A 25441-nucleotide genomic window follows, 5' to 3' on the forward strand; every position below is an offset into this window, starting at 1 on the left:
TCCAAAGTCTTGAGAACAGATCAGTGTCCTTTTGCAACCTTGCACAAAGCCCTGTAAGCTCTGGCCCCAAATCTCTGTGTTCACATCTTCTGTTGCTTCTCTTCCTCTTCACCACAGCAGTCTTTGCCTCCTTTCTTTGGAACAGACCAGCCTAGGGCTTCCGCACTGATGTGTGCTCTGTCCCTCATAGGCTGAAACCTTCACCTCCCATAAACCTTTACTAAAACACCGCCTTCCCGGACTACCCAGTTTATGACGTCAACCCACTCCCCCATCCCCATCCTCCCAACCCTTCCTGCTGCTCCATCATATTTTAAATGTATCTTATCTGTATTTATGTATGATGTTTACTGATTATTGTCTATCTCTGTTTCTAGAATATGATGCCCACAAGAGAGGACATCATTTGATCTTAGTCACTAATGAAATCCACTCACTTAAAAATAATACCTAGCACACTTGTAGGTGTTTAAAAAATATTTGTTGTAAGCCAAGCACATGCCTGTAATGCTAGCACTTTGGAGGCTGAGGCAGGAGGATCACTGTGGGTTCAAATCCAGCGTAGATTACAAAGTGACTTCAGGACCAGCCTGACCTTGCCTCAAAACACAGCAAGACCCTGCCTCAAAAAAAAAAAAAAAAAAAAAATTGTTGAGTGAGTGAATGACAATAATGTCATTGACCCTTGGGAAAAGGGAAAGTCAAATTCTAGCCAGGAGAGTGCAAATAAAAGACCATGAACCGCTTTAACTGCTAAGACAGAGTCCATGCAGGTACGGGGAGGCTCCAGGAAGGTAGGGAGGGTCACTGCATTGTGGGGAGAAGCTGGAGAAATGTGCAAGAAGGGCGGAAGACTTGAGGTGAGAGTTGAAGTTTATAGGCAAAAAGATGGGGGAGACAGCCTGGCCAGAAGGGTGAGTGCTCTCTGAGTGCCAATAACCTGGTAGGTGGAGTAGTTCCCTTGCCTGGGGTGGAAAGGAAGGAGCAAAGGCTTAGCGGGCCACAGAAAGTCACACAGGCCATTTGTGATGAGAACCAGCACGTCAGATTGCCATTTTGAAAAGCTTTGCAGGGGGTGGTTAAAAGAATGCAGATCAGAGTCCAGGGGGTGCAGCTGCACCCGGACCCCATGCATGGCAGGGGGGATAGAAGGGAGGCTGAGCCAGGGGACCCAGCTGCTGACCCAGGAGGGCTGGGTGTGAGTGGGCCGGGTGGGCTGCAGGGCCGTCCTGTTCCTGAGCTGGAGAACGGGGGAGGAAGGGCTCGTTTCCTCTGCTCCATTGTCCACTTCTCTGTCCTTCAGTTTCTCATTCTTCTCATGACAAGTCTTGACCATCCTGCCTCCAATGCTGCTCTTTAATCTTTTTCCCTCTGTCTCTCAAACCCTTGTCTTCCTGCTTCCTGGCCCATGGACGTGTCTTCCTGATTCCCGTCACTTCTCAGTCTACCAGCTACAGGCTGTCGGTGTCGTCTTCCCTAACTACAAAGCACTTGTGTGCTCTGCCGTCCGCATGCCTGCCTGGCTCTGCGTGGCTTTCCTCTAAGAGGAGCCCACAGGTAACGCGGTCAGCCTCAGCCTCACGATCGGGCCTGGAGGCCAACACAGCACATAAACATCACCTGACTCCCCCCTTCTACGATCACGTTTGTTCTTTTAACTGTATCTCAAGTCACTGTTCGCCTTTTTTACTACAAAAAAATATTAGTGGCAGGGTCACTTCCCACCTCTGGCAAATCACATTCAAGTCCAGAACTCATTTTTTAAAAAACCCTTTAATTCCACTTTATTGTAGACTTGGACTTTGAACAGCTTTTTCTTCCTAAAATGAAACAGATCTGTACTTACAGCCCCTGGGAAGAAACGGATGGATGGTGGAGCTGGGAAGTGGTGGCTTATTCCGTGTGTCATTGGGGAATATGCGGACAGCTGGGGCTCTAATGACCTGAAGGAATTCAGGAGTCTCAACCTCGAACTCAGGTTCGGTGTCCACTGACACATGCCCCAGTGGCTGGATTTCTGTCCTTCTCAGTGTGAGAAGTGAGTCATTGTTCGTTTCACCTTGCATGGAGGTAGACGTGGCTTAGGAAGCCTTAGGAAGGTGCTCCAAGTTTCAAAATGTAAAGCGGAGGGGCTCAGCCTAACCTCGGGGTCCTGACTCTGCTCCTTCCAGCCCTGCAGGAGCTGTTTGCTAAATCAGTCAGACAACCCTGAGGTAGCAAGTACTCTAGCGCCTTCTGTCCTTCCCTCCACCAAAGCTCACATCCGTGTTCCACCTGGGTTTCATCAGAGGACAGTTCCACAAAATATGTCGCTAACTCTCCCACACAGAGATGTCCCTTCTCCTTCTCCTCCTCCTCCTATTCCTCCTTCTTCATCTCCCTCATCCTCAAAATATTGAAACCAGTGTACCATGGATGTGAAATATTATTGGGCCGAAATTAAGTATAAGATTAGAAGATGCCTTCTCAGAAACTCCTCCTCATCTTGTTTTACCTGGACCTTCTTAACAGCCTTCACTTCCTGAGAAGGGGCTTAGCTCTCTTTACATTTTCCCAGAGTCTTTGGTCAGAGACAACAGAATTCTAACCTATAATCTCTGCTCTCCCCATCCAGAAAAAAATGACCAAGAGGTTAGGCTTCTGTGGTCGTGGGGTGGATTATAATCCTAGGTCTCTAAGTGACAGTACTCAATTCCTTCAATCATGATTAGAGCAAGTTGAGTGCCTAAATACTTCATCTAACCCCCGGGACTTAGACACAGCAATCAGAGGTGATTCCAAGGCTGATACAAGGGACAGTTCAAAGACCTTTTTCCCAACCTAGCAAACCCAAAGTCGCATGGTATGAGACTTTCAGTCTTTCACCCGTTCTCTTAATTCTGTTGTGAACGTGATGGTTCTTAACCCCCAGAGGAGCCAGATTCTGCGGTATCCAGGTCTAGAATCTATAATCTTCAAGGTAAGATGAGCTCCTGCATAAATGGAACCCAAGGATTATAGAACTTGCAGGAGACAAGAAGATGTAAGACTAGATGGAGACCTCTGTGGGCGAGAGGACTTGGGAAAGTTACTCGGGTGGAGCTCTGCCTCCAAATAGCAAACGGCTGCTATGCTCAAGAAGAAGGCCCTTTGCGGGGAAAAAAAACTGTCAGAAACTGGTAAAATAAGATTCGTTACCTTCATTCCACCCAGGCAGGTACGAAGGGCACGGGACAGAGACGTTTCCAGGGGGTGAATGAGGCCAACACACGTACCGGTCAAATGTTCCGTTGCAAAATACACCTACAGAGGCGAGAGGGGCCAGAGTGGGATCAGGGTGTGAGCACAGCGTCCACTGGAAAAGTCAGCGGGACCTAGGAGCCCAGAGCCCACCTTCTGCTGTTGAAAGTTTGCAGAGAACCTCTGCAGAGACCTTTTCACTAGATGGCCAAGGATGAAAAATGATTTGGGAAGCACAGGAATGCAGCCCCAAACAGTGCACCTTTGTCTACCCAACGTGACCTCCAGTTGATGCATGCAATGTGCTTGTCATGGTGATTTTGCTCTAGTTTACATAACCCAAACTCTCACTGCAACTCAGGCTATGAGGACATGTGTAGGTCCAAGCAGTGCCTTCCATTCCATACTTAGCCAAATAATTGCCAAGCATTTACCAGTTGAACCCTAGAGCACACCCACCGTGAAATGAGCATAGTGGTCAGTGGACAGAAGGAGACTGCAGATCTAGGGCCTTAATCACATATACACAAGTTCTGTGCATCATGCCCGCCTATTCCAATACGAATTCAGTGGTCGCTAAGAATTATTTGTACTATCTCAAGCTCAGGGACTGGTTTATAGCTCGGTGTTTGGCGATGGCAAGCAATAAACTCAGAACTCTGCCTGGTAGGTCTCCCAAAATGAAATGGAGGTGTTGTAAACTGTGCCTCAAACTCCCATGTGGCAAGCTCCTGGGTTAATATAAACCAAGCCACATCCTCTCTGTTCTTTTTCCCCTCAACCTCTTCCTATTCAGAAATCTAGGCTTCTCAAAGGGAGCAGCCAGGTTATTGCGTGGTAGGTATGCCAGGGCAGGAGCTGGCTTGGGGGCCTCTGCCAACCTAGTGGCCAGGTGTTAGCACCTGGTCTGTGTGAGGCAGTGCTCACCTGGCCACGCCACTCACAGCCTGGCCACGAGTTTGACCTTAGAAGCAGCATTCTCTGAAAGGAGGTGGGTTCTTGTGGCACATGGCAGGACTTGATTGGCATCGGTCTGGGTCAAAGGGGTCTTTAGACAGTTCTGAGGATGACTTGAACATTGGGACTGGATGAAGGAAAGAGGACTGATGTTTCTGAAGCCTCTAGGCTCCTAAGTGAGGTGATCTGATAGGAGACAGGAGCATGAGGAGGGGGTACCCCTCAGGCTCAGTCCTCAATGCTCAGAGACAATACAGAGGCTCTCCCTCCTCCTGTGGCTCCTTCTGCTCCTCCTCCTCCTGTTCCTCCTCCTGCTCCTCCTCTTTCTTCTCCTTCTCCTTCAAGTGGGTGGGTACATGTGGTTTCACCCAGAGTCAGTATGCAGGTGAGGCTGAAGACTAACTAAACTGATATATATTTTCTAGAACATTCTAAAGTCTAAAACCTCATGGAAACTTGAAAAAGGGAAATGTTATTCCTCAGATATAGCTAACACCCTGGGAGATGAGGAGGACCTGTCTCCACAGCTTAACTAATAGCTTCCCGGGTCATTTTACAATAGTTTCTCCTGTCAGATGACTCTTGTCAAAGGAGGCTCCACCCACATACATCTTGTTCCGCATCATTCTACAGTGAAAAGTGGTGTGGGGATCTGCTTCTCTTCCTGTGAACCTACTGGACCTTCATAGCTCTCTCACCAACAGAGCATGGCGGAGGTGATGTCGTGTGACTTCTAGAGCCGGGTCATAAAAGGCAAGCTGGCCACTGGTCAGGCTGGCTGTCAGGAAGCCCAGTCCACTTGGAGAGACCATGTTCTAACCACACGACTTGACTCTCAGATCAGAGGTGATCCAAACCCAAAGAGACAGCTGTGCACAAGCCTTCTGGTGACTCCATTGCGTCAGTTTCAATCCACTAACTTTGGGGCAGCTTGTGACACAGCCCTTGATACCTACTGCATGTGCTTACCGGAAGGTTCCTTCAGCAAGTCCTGCAGACACTTCCCCTTGTAGTCAGCCCACTTCCGAGTTGTCTCCTCAAGCAGAGATCCTGTAACCTGAGCAGATACAACGCGGTCGGCCCCAGTGAGCTGCCAGCCCAGACATAGCCTGGTTATCATACACTGTGATCCTCAACCCCTTCCCATGGCAGCGCCCACAGTGGCTTGCGTTTAGAAACAGTTGCTTTGACATCCTACATGCTACAGCAAAAACACATACGAACTTTACGTTTACTCCATAATTGAAGCATACTGGTTTTGATACAAATATGAAATTTTTGTTCAAAATCTTTATATGAAGTTGACATTTCAAAAGGATGAAATACGTTTGTCTTAAATTTGCACACCTTCGACACTAGTGTTTGCACACTATGCAGATCCCAAACAGAGAAGCATCACCTAAGAGGGGCCCAGTGACCCAACTGAGAAAGGCCTGCACTCTCCAGGTGCCTGCATGTCCTAGCTAAAGCCACAGAGTGCACAGATTCTGTGCTGCTATGCCGAGGCCCTGGGTTTGGTTTGGTTTGGTTTTCGTGACATGGTTTGGTTTTTGTGACATGGACTTTTCTGTCCCACAGAATCTTGGAAACACAGCCTACACTTGGGGGACTTTTCAACTGCCTAACAATTTCTCATCGTGTATGTGCACTGCTTCTTTGGGTTTTAAAAAGGGCATCATCCTCCCACTGTTCCACTGATTAATGTTTTTGGCAGTCCAGTTGTGTAGTGGACCTTGTGTTAAGGAGGAATTGCAGAGACCCAAAGAGGAGCGTATCTCTTTCCTGTAAAGCACGAAGAGCTACTACAGATAAAGCACTTAGGTAATCAGCCGGGACACAAGGCTCAGGGCCATTCCACCCCAGGTCCTTGAAGCTCCTTGCCTGTGTGGCTGTGTCCTTGGTTTTAAGCTTTATCTTCTCTCACAAGGGATAACCAATTCAAATGTTTTCTTGGGCCAAGTAAAAACCCAAAAGAAGGGCTGGGGATTTAGGCCAGCGACATAAGCACTGGCCTGGCAGGTGCCAGGTCATGAGTTTGGAGTTTGATTCCCGGATTCCTGGTACCAAAAACAAAACAAAACAAAAAAATAAGGTAGGACAGGTCTAATCGATTATCACCATAAATAGATGTAACCATAAATAGTGGAATAACTTATAGTAACCTTATTGGAGTTATTGGGATACCTAAATGTGTCCAAATGTAATCACACACACACACACACACACACACACACACGCCGTGCCTACTGCAAAAACACACCCCATCTCTGAACCCAAGGAGGGGCCTGCTTTCCCCTCATGATTAGTCAAGCTCGCCCTCTCCCTCCTCTGCCCGGCGCAGCTGCCCTCCCAACAGCAGTAGTCCTGATGGGGTCTGAAGGCAGCGCCTTTCCACCCTTCCAAGAGAATCACACAATCAGTTTTTGGAAGAGGCCACGTGCTCCTCATTAACCAGTTTGCCCCCAAACTTCTCAGAGCACGAGACCCTTCCTGTTACCGTAACTTTTTCTGCACATTCCCAAATCGAAAGACCTAGCTACAGCCCTATTTGCCCACACAGCTCATAAATATTTATGTCTTAGCAACTGAGTGCCTGTCTGCTGAATACTGCGTAACTTCTCAAGCCTCAGAATCGGACCGGACACCACCACCATCTCCTGGTCCACGCTGACTTTCGTCTGGCACTTGCTATCTGTCACAGGCCTTCCAGAAAACCAAGCTTTTCGGGTACCACGTCATCAAGAAGAACGGAGTAGGACCTGATATGAACCCATGGCTACGTGGAGCTGGCAGTGTCTGGCAAAGCTCTACTGCATCTCTTCAGAAACTTAAAACACCCAGCGGTGCCCCTGTGGGTTCACAGTGGTGCCCACCTGAGCACATATTGGGAGCCAGGCGGAAGGCAGTGGAGAGTGACAGCGATGGTACAGGAATTGGCATTTGTCTCTTAATTTTCAATGCACTTTAAACCTCTGCTAATAATATCCGTCTTTGAGTGATGGCTCAGGAGACAAAAAGTAAGTTTATTAACGTATTGTTTAAAAAAAGAAACATCCTAGTGGGACGCTACCTGGCTCATATTATTATAAAAGCAGCAGATGGCTTAAAAACTAAGTAATAAGTTTAGGGAATCTTCGAAAATCATCGAAGTGCTAATTACAGCCTCACGGAGCTCACGGGACCTGCCCAAGGAAGAGACAACAAAGCGATCCCTAGACTAACATTTCCGTATACCTTTACTCTGTGCCACGATCATGGCTATGGGCAAAAGGCAGAAAAACTAGGCTGAAAACTACTAAATTTTTTCCCTTTTATTCTAACCAAAAAAAGGAAACTATATTGTTTTGTAGCTTTTTATTTTTCACTCAGATACAAGGTGAATATATTTCTATTTTGAAAAATACATAATTAAAACACCCTCTACTAGCAACATAATATCCGATGGATGAATGCAATCGGATTTAGATTTTATATGCTCCAGCACTGAATATCCAAGTTGTTTCCAGATGTTTCCTAATGTAAAAGATACTGTGCTGAAAATTCTCAGAGTTAAACATTTGAAAGCAGGGATTGACCTGCAGCTCAGTGGTAGGGGCCTTGCCTAGGATGCCTGAGGCCCTGGGTTTGCTCTGGAGGAAGGAAGGAAGGAAGGAAGGAAGGAAGGAAGAAAGGAAGGAAGGAAGGAAGAAAGGAAAGAAAGAAAGAAAGAAAAAGGAGAAGGATCCCTGTCTTCTTAAAAATTCTTTGAACTGCAATATCTGGGTCATAGAGTAAACCTATTTTTAAAGATTTTTGATAATGCATCACCAAACGGTTTATCCTCAATAAAAAAGTCCTTTTTTTTTCTAACTTTAAACTGTAGCCCTTTTATACTTTCCTGGGAATGTATGAAATCCACTTCTCCAAGAACTTCTTCAAAAGTTTGTATTTTTTGATGCCAAACCCACTGATAAATAACGGAAATGAACAGAGAGGGTATATATAGAAATAGCATCATTTCCTCGCTTGCATTTAGAAGCTACACTATCCCTGAGAATTTCTCATTATGTGAATTTCATGAAGACTTCCTGCCAGCGAACACGCCGCACTCATGTTCCAGGCGGAGAGAGCAGCTACGAGCAAAGTTCTTCATGGAGGGCCACGCAGAGCCTCGTAACATAAACACGTGGAGAGAGGAGATGGAGAACCGAGAGTGGGGCCATCAGAATAACAGACACACATCGCAGGACAGACCGTGCCTAGAGCTCTGAACACGCAGGCTGGTGGCAGGGGCAGGTACATAATTGATTAGAGAAATACCAGAGTCCCAAGGGCCAAGGTGTGGCTTTGTCAGCGTTGTAAGCCAGCCTGAAGCACTGCGGATGTCACCTGCCGATAGTTCCCAAGAGTGCTCGGGAAAGCAGGACGCAGGACTTCACCCCACGGGAGATACCGCGGCTCCCTGATCACGAGCTACATGCTGGAAGGCAACTGGAAGCTTATTTCTCCATCAAAAAAATGGGCTCAGCAGTAACGCTGTTCTCAGGAGCTTGTTGTGAGGGCTGAGAGTGATAATGTGTGAGGCATCAGTTGATGTCACGGGCCACAGGGGTGCTAGGCATGTGACAAACAACCCAGCCAGGTTTGGAGACAGAAGGTCAGAAAACCGGGTTGTTAACCGGATCTGTTTATTTCTCATAGGAGATTTTCAGAGAATGGAACCAGAGTGAGAGGGCTGTGTCACCTCTTCCAGGATCCAGGACACCACCACCAACGATGCTGTCCTGGGGCTGGAGACGGATCAGGTCCACTGCCCTGATGGATGCTCAGGTCGCTTAGCAAGAGGATGCCACCATGGCCAGAACTCTATGAAACCAAGCACTGGCTCACACTGACAACCCACAAGCATGTGGGGGGCTGTGGACACAGAGAACCCAACACAGTCTTCTGCCTGACTTGTTCTGAGCTGGCAGTAAAGGAAGTCTAACAGAGACATAGGCGAGGGATCTGGTCCCACCGTCCTCTCTCTGTGCAGCAGAGACAATTTCAAATCCCAAAGCTACAAACAGGAACCATCCCTGCCCCAGGAATGAAACAGCAGAGCTGTCCCTAAACACACTTTCTTTATTCACACAAATGCAGCTGTGGTGCCTTCTTACCAGAGCCTCACACAAAACCAGGTCCTTAAATAAGAAAAAGGTGAAGATCGACCCTCCTTGGATAAGAATGAGGCAAGTGACCAGAAAGTCCAACTGTAGAGGGCAGCTAGATATACCTACTACGTCCTGACCGCTGCAGCTCCGTGTCATAGCCGTGATGTTATCCACATCCCTATATTCAATTTACCCATCTATAAAATAGTCAGGAAGACAGGGCTGCTGACGGTGCGCATGCCAGGCAGGTGCTAAGGTGTTCACGCCGTTAGTGTGTTTCATCATGTAAAATGCAAACTACTATGTATGCTATGTAATAATATTTATGTGGTGAGCCTATGTTTATTGTTTTAAATTTTATGCAAAAGAATACAAAAGTCTGGCTGCAGAAGTCCCCACATGTGAACAAGGGTAATCTCCGGCACTTGCAATCATTGGATTTTGTAGTTTATACTCTGTTAGATTTTGTAGGTCTTTTAAAATAGTGAGCGTTGGATATTTTTGTGATAATCAGAAAGTAAGCAAGCAAAGGAGGAGAGAAATGAAAAGAAAAGGTAGAGAAAATAATTCCTTCGGCTTGAGTAGAAGCAGCAATTTTAAAAGCAGTTTTGCGTTTACACTGTCGTGGGAAAATGCTTACACTGTGATGTAAAGGGGAAAGCAGGATATAAAACAGTTTACACTTCATTTCAGCTGCGCGGAAAAATGCATAGAAAAAAGATTTAAGAACAATATGCCAAAATAGTAACAGCGATTGCCCCCGGGCGTTAGGGTTGTGGCTGATCATTATTTCCTTAATACTATTTTCTATTTTCCAATTTGCATACCGGGAGCTTAAATTGCTCCTATAATCAGAAAATATAAATAACTGGCAACATACATGATAAGAATAAAGAATAAAGAATTTCTCTTACTTGCTTGATGGAAACCAGCAGCACTAGGGCAAGGAAGGACCTCCCGGGAGCCCAGAGCAAGCGCGTCCTGTGGGGGCAGAGAGGCCGGGTCCCCCAGGAAGCAGGGGTGTCCATACACAGCACCCAGGCCCTGGGCCAGGGTCCCTTGTTGCTTGGCCCAGGCCTCGGCTGGTGCAAATGGGGCCTCATCCTCCTGGGCACTTTCATAAGCGTGGGCACACCCCTCCAGCGCTCCGAGATGGACCACAGGCAGCCTGGTCGTGCATTCTTCTTCTTCCAGAGAGGAAGTGTTTGTACAAATCTTCTGCACGCTGCCAGGAGTCTAGGGGGAACAAGTGAGTCTCCCGGTTTCTCATCCCCCGCCCGCCTGCCCCACCCCGCAAAGGCAGAGAAATTTTTCCCAGACCTTCCCCAAGTCCCCAGAACTGCCTCAGCAGGCCCAAAAGAAAGACAGGACAGCCAGTGTGACGCCCTGAAGGTTCTGCTCAGTGCACAGGGCAGGAGTGAGACCGGCTGGGGTTCAAGCTGCCCGGGAACATCTGGTGGGGAGTGCAGACCCCCGAGTACTCAGGAGGCAGAGGCTTTGCACGGGGACAAGATGGCTTTCTCAGGCCTGAAGGTGGTCCAGGATGGGCTGAGACCAGCCACCCGGGCAGGACCACTTCTGAGCCTTGGTTACACACACAAAATAGGAGGAGCAGTTGCCCAGGCGGAGCTCAGCATTTTCTGAAACCCAAGCAGAGATGAAGATTCTCTTCACACCACAGCGGAGCAAGGCACTGATGTTCCCAGCATCTGTCTGCCTGATGCCCACGCGCTGGACGCAGCACTGTGTCCCGCTGGCAGTGTCTTGCAGCCCGCCTGGAGGTCCTTTTATGGAATTCATCATCCATCCCCTACTAACCTACATATGCACCCGTACCTCCTCACCCCAATTCATGTCTGCAAAATCTTTCCCTCCACTACTCCACTTCATTAAGGAATGCTCCATCTGACAGCTGAACGACACCGAGGTTCACAGAGGTTATTTTGCTTGTGCAAAGGCACACAGAAAGTCAATGGTAGAGGCCGGGTGGCTAGGTCTTCCGAACCGTGCACTGCTATAGGGGAAGGTCCCGTTTCCTGCGCTTAGCTCTGGCTGTCTAGGAGGCTCATGGCTTGTCCCGGAAAGGCTCTGCTCTCACCCTCCTCTCCCTGGCCAGCTTTAGCATCCCTTCCAGCCTCACAGACTGGAAGCCTTTGGGATGGTGCTTTGATGGGATAAAACGTGTCAGGGAGAGGCAGGGAGAAAGTGATGGGCTCCACTCGACTGGATATGACTGTAAGACCATTCTATAACCGCACATGGAGGATGAGTCTCTGCTGGGCGTGGTGGCACACACCTGTAATCTCAGCACTGGGGAGGCTGAGGCAGGAGGGTTGCTGTGAATTCAAGGACAGCCTCGGCTACACAGTAAGTTGAAGGCCAACTAAACTGCGTAGCAAGACCCTATCTCAAAAGGACCAATAGAGGAAAAGCGTCTGCTCTGTCTGACTTTCTGTCTCTTTTTGAACTTTTTCTCAGTAATTTTGTTTTCTCAGGGGTCAGAGGCTGGGTCCACGCATGAGTCCACTTCTTGAGTGGGTAGATGCCATCTAGTGACAAAACGTGGTAAAACATCTTGCCCTAGGACCTGAGTGCCAACCAGGACACAAACACACCAGTTTGTAAGGTTGTTCAGAGGATGGAACAGGAGTTCTCAGGCTTCCCCAGCAGGAAGTGCACCAGGCAGAGTGTGATTAGTCCAATGGCCACTGTTCTTTACTCCTACCTGGCAGACAGATCCTCAGTGATAGCTGGGGTCTTCAGGAGCTGTCTCACAGGAAATGAAGAAGCTGTGTGTTTCACATGCCCTGCTTTTATTCCATTCTTTCCAGACCTGAGGCTTATTAATTCCTTGCATAACTTTTTGCTTTTCCTGGAGTTCCTGACTGTCTTTGCTTTTCTCATCCTCCTAGCTTAAAAAAAAAAAAAGTTCTGATTGAAAGGTAAATGAGACCATAACCCACGCAAAGACAATGGAGACACTCTGCCACGAAGAAGTTTATTTGGCACAGGGGAGGGGTTGCCTCCTGGACAGAGAGCGACCCCGAAGGGAGAGAGTCATGGGCTTATAAGCCCGAAAACCACAGTGAGGGGACTGGGTGCGTGGGCCAGGACAGCTTTCCAGGGGAGCACAATAGGTACATTTTGGGGTGGAGTTGTGAAAACCAGGACTATCTCTGTGGGCACTGGAGTTCTCGGGAAAGTACGCAGGGTCTTTGTGGTCCATGCTGCCAACGTCTTTGTGGCTGGTTTTGGCTTTTGTGCTAAAGCTTGCAGGGGTAGTTAGACTGCATCCTTCTTTAACGCCCTCCCCCTCCCACCCAGAAGCTCGGTATCCTTTCACTGATAACTAAGTAAAAGGCGGTAAGAAAGAACCTCTGAAATAGTCCAAATCACTCATTAACATCAGCAAAGAGGTGGCCTTGAAGAGGCAGTACCAAGTCTAACCTGCTCATCTATCCAGAGCTCTTTACACCAGCAACGCTGCTCCTGTCAGCGGCCCCTGTGGGGAAGCATGCATGCTGGTGCAGAGGGCTCTGTCTGCCAGCCTTTGAGCTCCCAGGATGGCACTGAACTCTGCACCTAAGTAAAGTCCATACCCTCCCCCACCCCCACACACACTTAGACCCTGAGGGACCCAGAGCTGGAACAAGCTGCTGTCTTGGGGTCTGCACATAACGAGGCCTCAGGGTCCCTTGTTTCTAGAATCTGACACTGAAGATCCTGCTCAATGCCAAAGGCAGGGATGGAGCCAACTTACCTGGACAGGCATACAAACAGCCCCTGGCCCTTGGTCAAGGCAGGAGCATTGCAAGTTCGAGCCTAGCCCAGGCAAGTTAGTGAGACCATGTCTCAAAATAAAAAGATAAGAAGATATAAGGAGGTGGCTCAGGGTGCAGTGCTTACCTCGTGTGTGTGAACAAGAATAACAGAATGCATACATGCATGCTCATGTGCATGTGCACGTGTGTGCGTGTGTGCACGCGCACACACACACACACATGCGCGCGTGCGCGCGTGCGCGAGGAAAAAATCTCAGAGCCCTCCACAGTAGCCAGACAGAACCAACCCAAGGTCCATAGATGGATAAATGGATAAGCAAAAGATGATACAATAAACATCGTGGAATACTGTTCTGCCTTCAGGAGAGAATGTACAACACTCTATCCTACGATGGCATTTGGGGACATTGTGCTGCATGACATAAGCCAATCTCACTTCTGTGAGGTCAGTAGTAGTTAAATTCAGAGAAACAGAAAGGAAAGCGGTGGCCGTTTTGCAAGAAAAATAAAAGAGTCCTGGAGATGGACGGAGGTGATGGCTGCCCAGCACCGTGAATGTGCTTAAGTAATAGAACCAAACTGGACACTTAAAAATAGCTAAAGTGGTCAGTTCTCTGTTATGCGTATTTTACTACAAATTTAAAAAATAAATCAATGCCCCCTCAACCACCTCCCCAGCGGGGGAGGACTGAACAGCCAGCGCTGTGGACAGGAACGTGCTCCAGCTGTGTCTCTTCCTGTCTCTCGTGGATGTGGCAACACCCAAAGACATTGGGATTCCGCAGGGGGATGTGCGGAGTCTAAGTCAGGATGCCAGATGGCGGAGATGAGGAGCAGGACCACAGCTCGTCCTGCTACTGTGCACCTCGTTCAGCCAAGGACAGGGCCAGGCACTGGGGAGCGCTGAGCCTCCTCCCCATCTAGCTGGCTTGTAGCCTGGGCAGCAGCCATGTGGCCATGCCTCTGTGCCAGGACTCGCTGGGAGAGCTGAATTGCATTCACCTGAGCCAGGCCGGGGCGGCGGTGGAAATCAGGCTGAGGAGAGCCAAGCTGTCCAGTGCATTCGGGAGATTGGGGACAACAAGCACTTCCAGAGAAGGTCCCATCCGAGCTCTGGGAGTCCTGCGAGGAGAGCGTCAATGGTGCAGGTGAGCTCATCCACAGGTGCTGGGGTGGCAGGTGCAGTCTGGTGGCCATGAACAAGGACTCTGGAGCTGGACCATCAGTTCTCGAAGCCCAGCTCTGCCAGAAACTGTGTCCCCAGTCCCTTCACTTCTGAGCCTCCGTTTTCTTGTTTCTAAAATGCAAACCCAGTGGTGCTTACCTGCTACTGATATTGCAAAGATCAAACGACTAGACTGCAAGACTCCCTGACACCTGTGTTCATATAACATTAGCTTTTACCCGCTGTCATTGTCATCCAATCCCTAGAGAATCAAAGGTGAAATCAATCAAATTCTGAGCTATGTCCCTGGCTTTTCTCTTTCACTTTAAAGGAGGTCTTGAAACCATGGTTCTTTTTTAAAAATAGACTTTTACTATCCCCCCAGAGCTCCTACCCCATCTACAAGCATGAACCTTAATCAATTCCATGCGTACTTCAGAGAATCCTTGAAATAACTGTGCAAAGTAGATGTATTTTATCAGCTCATGAACGAGAAAACTGAGGCTCAGAGCGATTCTGCTTGAGCAGCTCCCTAGCTGGTTCCCGTTCCCCCTGTAAGATTCAGTCCAATTCACTGACGTCTTTTGAAATTCTGTTGGCCTGAGGGTAAAGGGTGGTGGAAGAAAAGAAAGACCACAGTGAAGTGGCAGGGAAGGGTTAGTATTGGAGCACATCATTGAAAAAACGAGTGAGTTTTTATTGTTTTGTTTTGTTTTGAGACAGGGTCTCCACGTACTGCATGCTGGCCTTGAATTTGCCATCCTCCTGCCTCAGCCTGCCCAGTGCTAGGATTACAGGCTTGTGCCACCACACCCAGCTGGAAAAGAGTATTTTTAACCCCCCAAGAACTAAAGAGGGAAGCACTAGGGCCCCCCAATATTCGGTAGGCTGTAAGCCCTGCTCTGAATTACATTTTTACCTTGTAGATAATACACTAATGCCACCCACACTAGAGAATGGATGGAAAGCGCTCTTTCAGAAACTACAGGACTAGGAATGCAGCTCAGTGGTACAGCAATTGCCTAGCACGCAGGAGGCCTTGAATTTGAACCTCAGCACTGCAAACATAAAAGGAAAATATTAGCAAGTCAAATGCCTTTAAGAAGCTGAAGTGAAAGAAGACCCAGCTGGGATTGACAATGACCTTAAAACTTCACACCGGGCTGACGGGGAGACTGCTGATTTCAGCTCATCCTTGCAACTGTGAGCTCACTGTAGTCGGATCTGACTCTTCAAAGGAATCTGAATTTTTTAAGTGAAATTTCCCAATTTTAAAATCTCTTTAAAACATTGTATAAACCAAAGAAAGTTTTTTTTTTTTTTTTTCACCAGAATGTAGCCTGGGAGCCCCCTGTTGGAGAACACACCTCACCAACATCTCCTGTGTAGTCTAATTTATTGCAAAGGTCTGCAGGGTGTGAGGCATAAGAAAGAAAAAGCCAGGCCAGAGGTATAGGGAAGGAGCCCAAACAGGGCCAGGAGAGGGTCAGCAGGGGCGCAGAGAGCTCGGTTTTGCTATCAGTAAGGACACCAGTCTGCAAAAGGTACTCCGGCCCTAAACAAATCCAGGAAAGAGATTTCTGGTGTCCAGCATCCTGTGCTTTGCTACCCCGTGGCACTTGTTGTGAATTCTCCTTCAGAATCAGCCCGCTCTCCCAGGAATCCCTTACCTGAAATGCTATTTCTGGCATCTCCAGTAGTTCTTCCCAAAGCCTAAAGGGAGCCCCCTCACTTCTCCTCCCACACTCTGAAATAAAGATTTGAAATGAAATAAAATGAAATGGTGAGGGCAGTGCTTAGGTGTTCCTTTTCTTAGCCAGTCCATTTATCAACAAAATGTGATTTTTAGATTCTTTATTTTCTGCAAAGCTCAAAAAATTCAAGGAGAAAAGGATGTGAGCAGCCCACGCGGGGTGCATGGGTTACGGGGGGGGGGGGGATGGATGAGCAGACAGGGACGGCAGAGTTAAGTGCCCAGGACTCGGACACCACATCTCGGGCCGGCCTGCTGTGCCACTTGCCAGCAAGGGACTGCCAAGCTATGTGACACCCGCCTCTCTGACTTTGTGGGATTTATAAAGATTTTTCCTTTTAATCCTGCGAGCTTTATTCAAAATGAACATCATTTCTGAGGATTCATGTTAATCAAGGGGTCACTGTGGGTTGAGTCTTTGGGCCCAAGCTAATCTCACCCTTCTAAGCTATTGGGAATTCTCTTAATCTGCTTAGCTGGCCACCACGCTCTCCCTGTTCCCTGCCCCTGGCTCTGATTCCGGCTGCTTTGTTCTGTTGGAAAAGGTACCTCTTTTCTGAAGGCAAGAGACCCTCACTCCCTGCTACGGTTTGGAACCCCCCAAGCGTTGTGGGCTGGAAGCTTTGTCTCCAGCGTGGTGGTGTTAGGGGGGCTGAATCTTTGAAACGTGGGGCCTAATGAAGAATGATTAGGTCATGGGGGAGCCATGCTAGGAATGGATTAATGGGGCCCTAGTTAATCTGCAGGAGAGCAGGTTCTTATAAAAAGTAAACCTGGCTCTTGAATCATTCATACTTCCCACCTGGCCATGTATGCACTGTCCCCATGGCACCATCTACCATGTTGTCCAAATAGCTGCAATACCCTCACAGAGCTGAACAGAAGCCAACATCACCCTCTTGAGTTGTGAGCTAAACAAGCCTTTTTTCTTTAGAAAAGACACAGCCTTGTGTATTTTATTATAGCAAAAGAAAACAGACTAATACACCCCTCCATACAGAGACAGTAGGCAATGATACAGAAAAACGTGCTGAGTCTCAGGTAGGAACACTTCACTTTCAATTCCTGTCTCTACCAACTTGTTTGAACCTGATCTCCAAGACTGTGAAATAGAAATACTTGTACTTGCCTTTAAGTAAATAACTAAACACACAAAAATCTGTGCTGCTCATACCTAGTACGTGCATATGTACACACACACACACACACACACACGTACCTCAACTCCTTTTCTTCCACATCAAGAAATTATGATGGGGGGCTGGGGATTTAGCTCAGTGGCATAAGCACCTGCCTTGCAAGCAGGCGGTCATGAGTTCGATCCCCGGTACCGGTAAAAAGGAAAAAGACAAAAGAAAAAAATATGATGGAATGTAAGACACCAGGCCTCTTACAAACGAAGGGTCTTAGTCAGGGGATACAGCTTAGTGGCACAGACCTGCCTGGCAAGCATGAGGTCGAGAATTTGATTCCTGGTAGCAAACATCTCAGGGTCTCAGTAAACAAACATGTTTATATGTCTGCCTTAGCTCCAAAAAATTACAAATGTTGACACTTTAATCAGAAAAAACCTATTTGAGACTCATATCATGATGAACACTGTATCACGAGCTATAAGCCTGGGTCTAAGGCTGTCAGTATCAGCTTGGATGGGCTCAGATATGCTACAGTAATAATAATAACAAGAAACCCCCAATCAGCAATGTATTTCTAGCTCACTTCCTATTTACCTCTCACTTTATCAGGGGGTGTCCTTACTGCACCTGTTCAGGAACCCAGGCTGGTGGAGACATCATACCAACATGAGCTTCTGTAGTGACAGAGACATGGGAACAAGAACCGGGTGAACAGTGCACTGGCTCTTAAAGCTTCCGACCAAGTTACCCACCCTGCTCTAGTTCCCAATTCACTAATGGTCAGATTGCCAAGCCGGGTTGTATTAGTCAGCTTCTTTCCACTGCAACAAAAATACTTGACATAAACAACTTAAAAGAGGAAAGATTAATTTTGGCTGACAGTTTCAGAGGTTTGCATGCCTGGATCCACTGTTTTTATTTGTTGGTGGTGGTGGTGGTGGTACCGAACTCAGGACCTTGCTGTTGCCAGACAGGCACTAATGCCTCTGAGCTATGCCCCCAGCCCCTGACTCCATTGTTTTTAAGCATGTGGCAAAGCAAAAATATCGTGGTGGGAGGACAGGGCAGAAAATGCTGCTCACCTCAAGGCAGTCAGGAGGCAGAGAAAGTTGGAAAGAGCCAGAACCAGAGGAAGGAGCTACCCTCGCAGGCCACACCCACAATGAGCTAATTTCCCTAGCCACGCCCTGTCTCTAACAGCACACTGTAATTCATCAAGGGTTAACCCACTCTAACCCGCGTGACCAAATCACCTTCCTAAACTTCACCTCTGTACACACGGAACTTTGTGGGGATGCTTTCACCCAAATCATAACAAGGAGCTCAACCAGGCAGATAGATGCATCACGCCCCAAGGAGGAGGAGCATAAACACAGTCTCCCACTGTCCCCTTTCCTTATCCTGAGTGGACTGTGATGCAGTTAAGAAGCCAGAGACCCCACCTTCTCCCTTAGTGTCAAACTTAACCCTACTTTAGGCCATGTTACTTATCTTTTAGGGGAACAATATAGGGGTTTCCAGAGTATGATACCAGCTGAGGAACAAGGTAAATCCTTTACTTTTATTTTTTATTATTTTACTTTATTATTTATTGGGTGGAAAGATAAGACAGTTGTTATAGAGCCCTTTCCCGTCCTCGATGTGATTCGGGGAGTCTATAGTTGTAATCTCATGGAAATGTTATTGGAATCCTGGCAAATTAATTCTAATCTATCACATGAACACACTAAGACATATTTATAGTTAAGGGCAGACTAGGTCCAGACTAGGTAAGGGTTCAACCCAAGACCTAACCTGGTTTTTATGGTAAAGGATGAGTGGCTGAGAATGGCAGGAATTTCATGGGTGCTGTAGCTGGGCTGGCTAGGAGGCCAGAAAGCGCCTCCATAATAGGCAGACAGGGGATATGCGGAAAGATCCGTCTGCATAATGCAATTCGGGAGCATTTAATGTTTAGAAGGTTGGTGCTTCAGTTTCTGATATGCGAACCATTTCTGCCCTGGGAAATCATAGCCTCTTATCTTGAGGCTAAAACCCAGTTGACAGCCGTGGAGGTGTGTGGCTCTGCCATCCTGCTGTGCTCAACCACTTAGAGGGAGACACTGAGGCAAAGAGACAGAAATTGGTTGTCGTCTGGCTTCAAAAATTATGCATCAGCACCTCAGCTAGTCTTATTTGCAATTGCTTAGAGCCAACTAAAGGAGAAAAGAAATAGCTTAGCCAGGTCTGTACATATCAGTACATGGAGACAGGGCGCGATTAGCCAGAGTGGAGGTAATTGCTCTGTATTCAAAGAGAGCTATCTAGGTGGTTTCCAAAGTTATTTGTATTTTCCCCTGAAGTCAAGTCCAAAATCCAGGACCACAGGCTCTCAGCATATCCCTGTAGCCCTGTTGTACTGACAAATGTTAAAGCCCACCTTGCATGGGGAAGGGGGAGCCCTAATTGATACCATTTACTTGCTATGCTGTAAATAATACCGTCATGGCCAATTTGAAACTAATACAAGACATATATAAGAAACTAATACAAAACATATATAAGAAAACTGTGTCTTAGACCCTTTCCCATAACTGAGACACAGCACTTGATACTTCTAACTTGAAGGAGGAGAAGTTAATTTTGCTCTGTATTTTAGACCTCAGTTGGTCAGCTCCAGGGCAGAATGTCATAGAAGCAGAGTCTGGGCTAGGAGAGCTGCTCACATCATGGAGCTGGGGAGAGAGCCTGAAAGGAGCCAGCCAGGAGATGTACCCTTCCAGGTCACATGCTCAGTGACACGCCCTTCCCAGCCAGGCCCTGCTGTAGTGCCCCCACGCGCCCATCACCTCTCAAATGCCCTGCTTCTGAGTGCATGAGACTTTGGGAGTAGGCGTTTGTATATAAACCATCACAGACCAGATTAGGGTACCATGGCTTAGCGTACTTTATCTGCTTTATATCTCTCATTAAAGTTGTAATTACCTTTTTAGTATCTGTTTGCCAGCTGGAATAGAGGTTTTTGCAAAAGCATAATAGATCATATTGGTGTCACTCACTGCTATGTCCCCTCCCCTAACCTGACTCATGTTTGGCTTTTGTAAGTGTGAGTTTCCCTTCCCACCCCCTTTACCCACCCCACTCATGTCCAGTGTGGGTCCTGAAAACCACAGGCAGGAGCCCACCGGATGAGGAACAAGCAGCCCGCACAGACACAACTAGGGTTTCGGGGCTTCTAAATGGGGCTCTTCTGTCCTGGTTTTAAGTTTGTGTATCTTCTTAAGAACACAGAGACAGTGTTTTCTGAGGGAATCAAAACAACATATTTCCTTGTGACCTGCGAGTGGGGACACCTAGAATTTCTGATGTCCTCATATTAGGATTTTGCCCAGTTTTTTTCCATCCCAACTATGGGCAGTTTGTACAAACATCTCCTTCGGGCCCTTGGAGCCTGACCTTCCAGGATGCAGCAGAGGCATCTATGATTTTTATTTCAAGGCGTTTGCTTTTTGGTGTTTGCTGTGCGAGCCACTATGGTTCAGTACGATCTGAGTGTCTGCCAGGAGTTTGTGTTTTGGAAGTCTGGTCCCCTATGCAGCAATACGGGCAGGTGGTAAAGAACCTTTAAGAGGTGCTGAATGCCAGCATGTGTTAAGGCCACGGGGGTCCTGCACTCCAAAGGGATTAGTGTAGTCCTCATGTGACTCTGAGTTAGTACTTGTGAGAGGTCTTGTAAATGAGCAAGCCCGGCCTGGCCCTGTCTTTCTCTCTAACTTTCTGTATCACCCTGTGTCCCTCTGTCCCATGTATAGGGGGTGATGATGCCACCCACCATGATGCATCTAAGGGTGATTTCACAAGAACCAGTGATATACTCTTTGGACATTCAGCCTCCAAAATTGGGAGCTAAATCAACCTTTTTTCTTTATAAACCACACTGTTGTGGTACTTTGCTACAGTTACAACAAATGAACTAATTTAGATGTAAACAGAATCAAATGATTAAGCCTGCCAGTACTCCTGAATTCCAAATGCCCAACATTTGTTTCCTTTGGCAGGTATGTTGTGGCTCTCCATCGGGGCGGAGGTCCTGGATATTTTTCTGATACTGACAAGTGCCATCCTGCTGGGCTCTAGAGGGAGTTGTCATAGCTGTGGGTTCACCTGCCTCTGTATCCATCCTTATGATCCTCCGGGCACTTCCTGGCAGTGTCGTTAGAACCTGCAGACTCCCCACTGCCTGCCCCAGGGGGAGCACAGAGCTTCAGGCTGCTGCATGCACTGACAAAGACCAGGCTGGCTTCCTCCTGTCAGTGGTCAGGTCATCGGACAGCATCCCCTGCAAAGCCCCAGAATTAATGACATCGGGTGCAAATAATGTTGCTTCAGGTGACTGTAAAAGGAAGATCGAGAATAAAATCCATCAGTATATCTTTGTCCCAACCAGGGACAGGGTGTTCTGCCCCTGGGAACAGAAATCTCATTTAGCGAAATAGTTTCAGCATGAATCTTGGAGGAAGCCTACCAGGCTGGGATTTGTGTGGCCCTGAGCTAGCTGCTTAACTCCAAGCACATCCTCTCCATGATCCTCCTCTTTCTAGCTGTCTGTTCAGTTTCAACTGCAGGAATAAATTGCCAGGTGAACCATATAAGGATGTGCAGGTACAGATGTATCATAAGGACTTGCAGAAGCTAGAGAACTGACATCGTTCTCGCAAGGAACGGTAAGTCTTCTGCTGTGCTGCTCATGCTTAAGTGTGGCTCACAAAGCTTTCCTAGGGCAGGGATCCTAGATGTGGCGGCTCACATGAGGTACACAACTATTTTTCAAATCACTGTGAACCTGGGATCAGACGATTGGAAGCCTCAGACGTGGAACTCTGGATGGTCATATTGGTAAGTTGCTTGGTCATGGTATTCCAACCCTGGTGAACCAGCAGAGAGGCACATAGTTTTTGTAGGACCACTAACATTGGTCATTGTGCTGACACCTGCTACTCTTGTGACTTTGGGTAAGCTTCTTTACTTTCTGTAAAGCATCTGTAAGTAATGTTACCTGCCTGGAGTCTTTTTATAGGAATTTAAAGAGGTTAAAATGTTTAGTACACATTAAAGTCCTCAAGAAATGGAGACATCATTGTCCCATACAATTAACCTACTAAATTTATTGCTCCCACATTTTGTGGGAGCACATCCTCCAACAAACCCCTAAGAAAGGATTCAATGTTAGAACAGTTATGTTATTCCTTATATATCTGGAAATGCATTTATTCAGTGATCCATATGATCATTTTCAGAGCACAGAAATCTTCGTTGGAAATCATTCCCCTTAGAAATTTGAACCCAGCATGGTAGCATGCGCCTGTAATTCCAACACTTGGGAGGCTGAGGCAGGAGAATCACCAGGAGTTCAAAGCCTGACTGGGGTATATAATGAGTTCAAGGCCAACTCAAACTACCTGGCAAGATATTGTCTCAGAAAAAAAGAAAGACAGACAGACAGACAGAAAGAAAGAAAGAAAGAAAGAAAGAAAGAAAGAAAAAGAGGGAGAGAGAAAGAGAAGCTTCTAGGTGATATGGCATATGCCTATATGCCTGTAATCCCAGGACTCTGGAAAGCTGAGGCAAAAAGTTTGCAAGTTCAAGTCTAGTCTTGGGCCACTTAGCAATTTAGTAAGACTTTCTCTCAAAAAAATCCATAAAAAAAAAACAGTCACGAAAGGGTCTCAGTGCAAAAGCCCCAATACTGAAAAATAATTGAAGACCCTGCTGTTTTCTTATAGCATTTATTTTTACTGTCGAAAGTCCACCGCCATCTGACTCCTGTGTCCCTGTGGGTGGTTTGTTCTTCCCTTCTGAATGTCAGGGTGAGGGTCCTCGGTGGGAGTTTGCCTCCCCTTCTGTTCATTCTTTCCTGTGCTCGCTGGGCCCTTCTGAATATTCACGTCCTAGAACTATGGATATTTTTCTTGTGTTATTTCTTGGATTATTTCCCCTCCTCCATGTTCTGTTCTGTTTTAGAAAATTCTTGTTAGTTAGGTCTTGGGTCTCTTTGGTTAATTAATGAAATATCTTATTGCTTTCCTTATATTTTATATCTCTTTCTCCTTTGTTATACTTTCTGAAAAATTTCCTCTGTTTGGCTCCTAACTTTTCAGTTGAATTATTTAGGGCCTTATTTTAAATCCCCAAAGCCTTTCCTTGTGTTCCAATTATTCTTTTGTTTACAGGATTCTGATCTTTCTTTGTAGATGAAGCATCTTCGTGTGCTTCTGAAGGTGCTGACTGAAGAGCTGCTGTGTTGTTGTTGATGGTTTTGTTTCTTCTGTTCTCTTTTGCCTTTAAAATTCTTCTATTTATTTTTTTCTTCTCTGTATGTGGTTGGGCCATTCTTCCTGATGTTGGTGCCCTTGATTGCCAGCTCATAATTAAAGATAACTGGAAATTCTTGACTGAAGTTGCAATTTACCTGCTGATGGGCCCTTCCTGAATGTGATTAGGTATAGAGCCGGCAGTTTTATTTGGGAATTCCACCCCACAAACACCCACACATGTTCATTTGTGAAGGTTCCTTCTCTACAATCACTCAGTGTCTCCCAGATTTGTAGAAAGGGGGGTGAGTGTTTATATCAGGCTAGTGATTTCTTTTTCTCTTTCTCTTTTTTCTTAATCGATTTTATCTTAAAGAGAAAAAAAAATTTCAAAACACAACACACAGGGTGCACTGTCATTCCCAAATCAGTCACCCAGAGCACAAGACATCTGCATTCAATTATCCGAACAATACAGGCACCAATCTTTTTCCTTATTGAACTCTGGGCTAGTGATTTCTGAGGTTAACCCTAAGACAGGGCTCACAAAGCTTGCTGTTCCAAATGCAATTTTCACGAACTTCCTGTCTTCAGACCAGGTTTTCCCTGCCTTCCACGGGGCCTGGAGACTCTGAATTTAGAGGTTTGCTCTGCGTACTTTCTCTGGTCAATTAACCTTTGCTATCTTAGGGGAAAGAGAGGGACAGGTAGAGTGTTTCTGGTACGGAGGACACCAAGGGACCGACTATCTCTATAGACAGACTCAGCCAGTGCCCTGTCTTGTTTGCTGTTTGGTTTTGTTAAGGAGTACTGGGATTACAGGATGCATCACCTCACCTGGCCTAACTATTGTTGTTATCCATCTGGAAGTGTGTCTGTTTAATTCTACAGGAGTCATCTTCTCTAAATTGGCTTCCTGACCACCACACAGCCCTTCTCTCTATCTTCTAATAATCAAACATTGAAACATCCTTTGGTAGCAAGCAGATGCTCATTACCATAGCAACTCAGCGCTGGCTCTACACAGTGGGGAAAGAGTGGCCCATCATTCCGGCCCAGATAGGGATCACTGAACGGCAGTGTTTAACACCAGTGTCCTGGAGCAGAACTAAGTAACTCTAAGTATGCACATGCCACACTAAATATACCCCACACAGCAGCTCATTGGATTCATCCATTGAACCCTGTGTGACAGAGTTGATGTCATCCTGGTTTTGCAGATGAGGAATCTGGTACAAAGAGGTAAACCAACCAGCTCAAGGTCACAGAGACAATCAAGTGTGGGGGGCGGTGGCTTTGGGGCAAACCCAGCAGACTTCGTCCTGCCATCCGCTGATCTGTAAAACACTGGCTGGGCCCTGGGGTTTGTGATTGAACTTCAGGTAGAACCTGATGGTTGAAATTGGGTGGAAACAACATAGTTTCCCCAGCCCCTCACGGGAAACCCTGGCAGCACAGCCCGGGCGCCTCCTTCACTGGGCCTTTTGCTGGCAGCCTCTCCTGGGCTCTTCCGCCCTCTGCATGGCTGTGTCCATCACGGGCACAAGCTGATACACGGCCACCCCCCTGGAATGCAGGGAGAAGCAGAGGCACAGAAGAGCCAGCAGCCTCAGCACAACCTCCGTGTCTAAGGCTTTGCAGAGTGTCTGGGCTCCAGGCACGCTCCCAGCCCTGCTGGACGTGCTGTTGTGAAGGTCTCTGGACACCCGCCACCCAGTGTCCCAGGCAAGGTATGCATGTGCTAGCCGGCAGGCCGGAGCTGCCATGCCTGCACACACAGCTAAGCAACATACTTGTATCCATGATGAAGACTTCCGAGGTGGGCTTTGAAGACTGTGTTCACTGGAGTAAACCAACCCACCACCCAACTCAGCCTTCTCTATACATTCTTGGCTTTAGCCTCTCATTCCTGTAAACCGGTGTCTTTAAGTGAGACAACTCGGACAGAAGATTTCAAACGTTGGCTTTCTAGTATAAAAGAGCTCCTTAAACTTTCCGACAGTTAAG

The 25441-nt window shown here is 47.2% G+C and overlaps 2 protein-coding genes across 2 annotated transcripts in view; one reads left to right on the forward strand and one right to left on the reverse strand.

The window, feature by feature from the left end:
* The window catches only part of Glp2r (glucagon like peptide 2 receptor), a 67060-nt gene extending 56517 nt beyond the window's left edge, over positions 1–10543 (reverse strand). The window contains exons 1-3 of the mRNA XM_003466327.3: positions 10223–10543; positions 5146–5233; positions 3178–3282 (exon numbers count right to left, since the gene is read on the reverse strand). Of these exons, the coding sequence (XP_003466375.3) occupies positions 3178–3282; positions 5146–5233; positions 10223–10429 (400 nt within the window). The 5' untranslated portion in view covers positions 10430–10543. The remainder of the gene's footprint in view (positions 1–3177; positions 3283–5145; positions 5234–10222) is intronic.
* A 3376-nt stretch (positions 10544–13919) lies between these two features.
* Gsg1l2 (GSG1 like 2) lies at positions 13920–25126 on the forward strand. The gene is given in 8 exon segments (XM_023563575.2): positions 13920–14111; positions 14114–14197; positions 14200–14238; positions 18643–18690; positions 21182–21277; positions 21908–22019; positions 24929–24936; positions 24939–25126. Coding segments are annotated over 8 exon segments (639 nt in total). The 5' UTR covers positions 13920–14047.
* The last annotated feature ends 315 nt before the right edge of the window (positions 25127–25441 follow it).

The sequence above is a fragment of the Cavia porcellus genome, unplaced genomic scaffold, assembly GCF_034190915.1.
Source record: "Cavia porcellus strain 051 isolate PalLab524CR breed Dunkin Hartley unplaced genomic scaffold, mCavPor4.1 scaffold_32, whole genome shotgun sequence".
Classification (NCBI taxonomy): domain Eukaryota; kingdom Metazoa; phylum Chordata; class Mammalia; order Rodentia; family Caviidae; genus Cavia; species Cavia porcellus.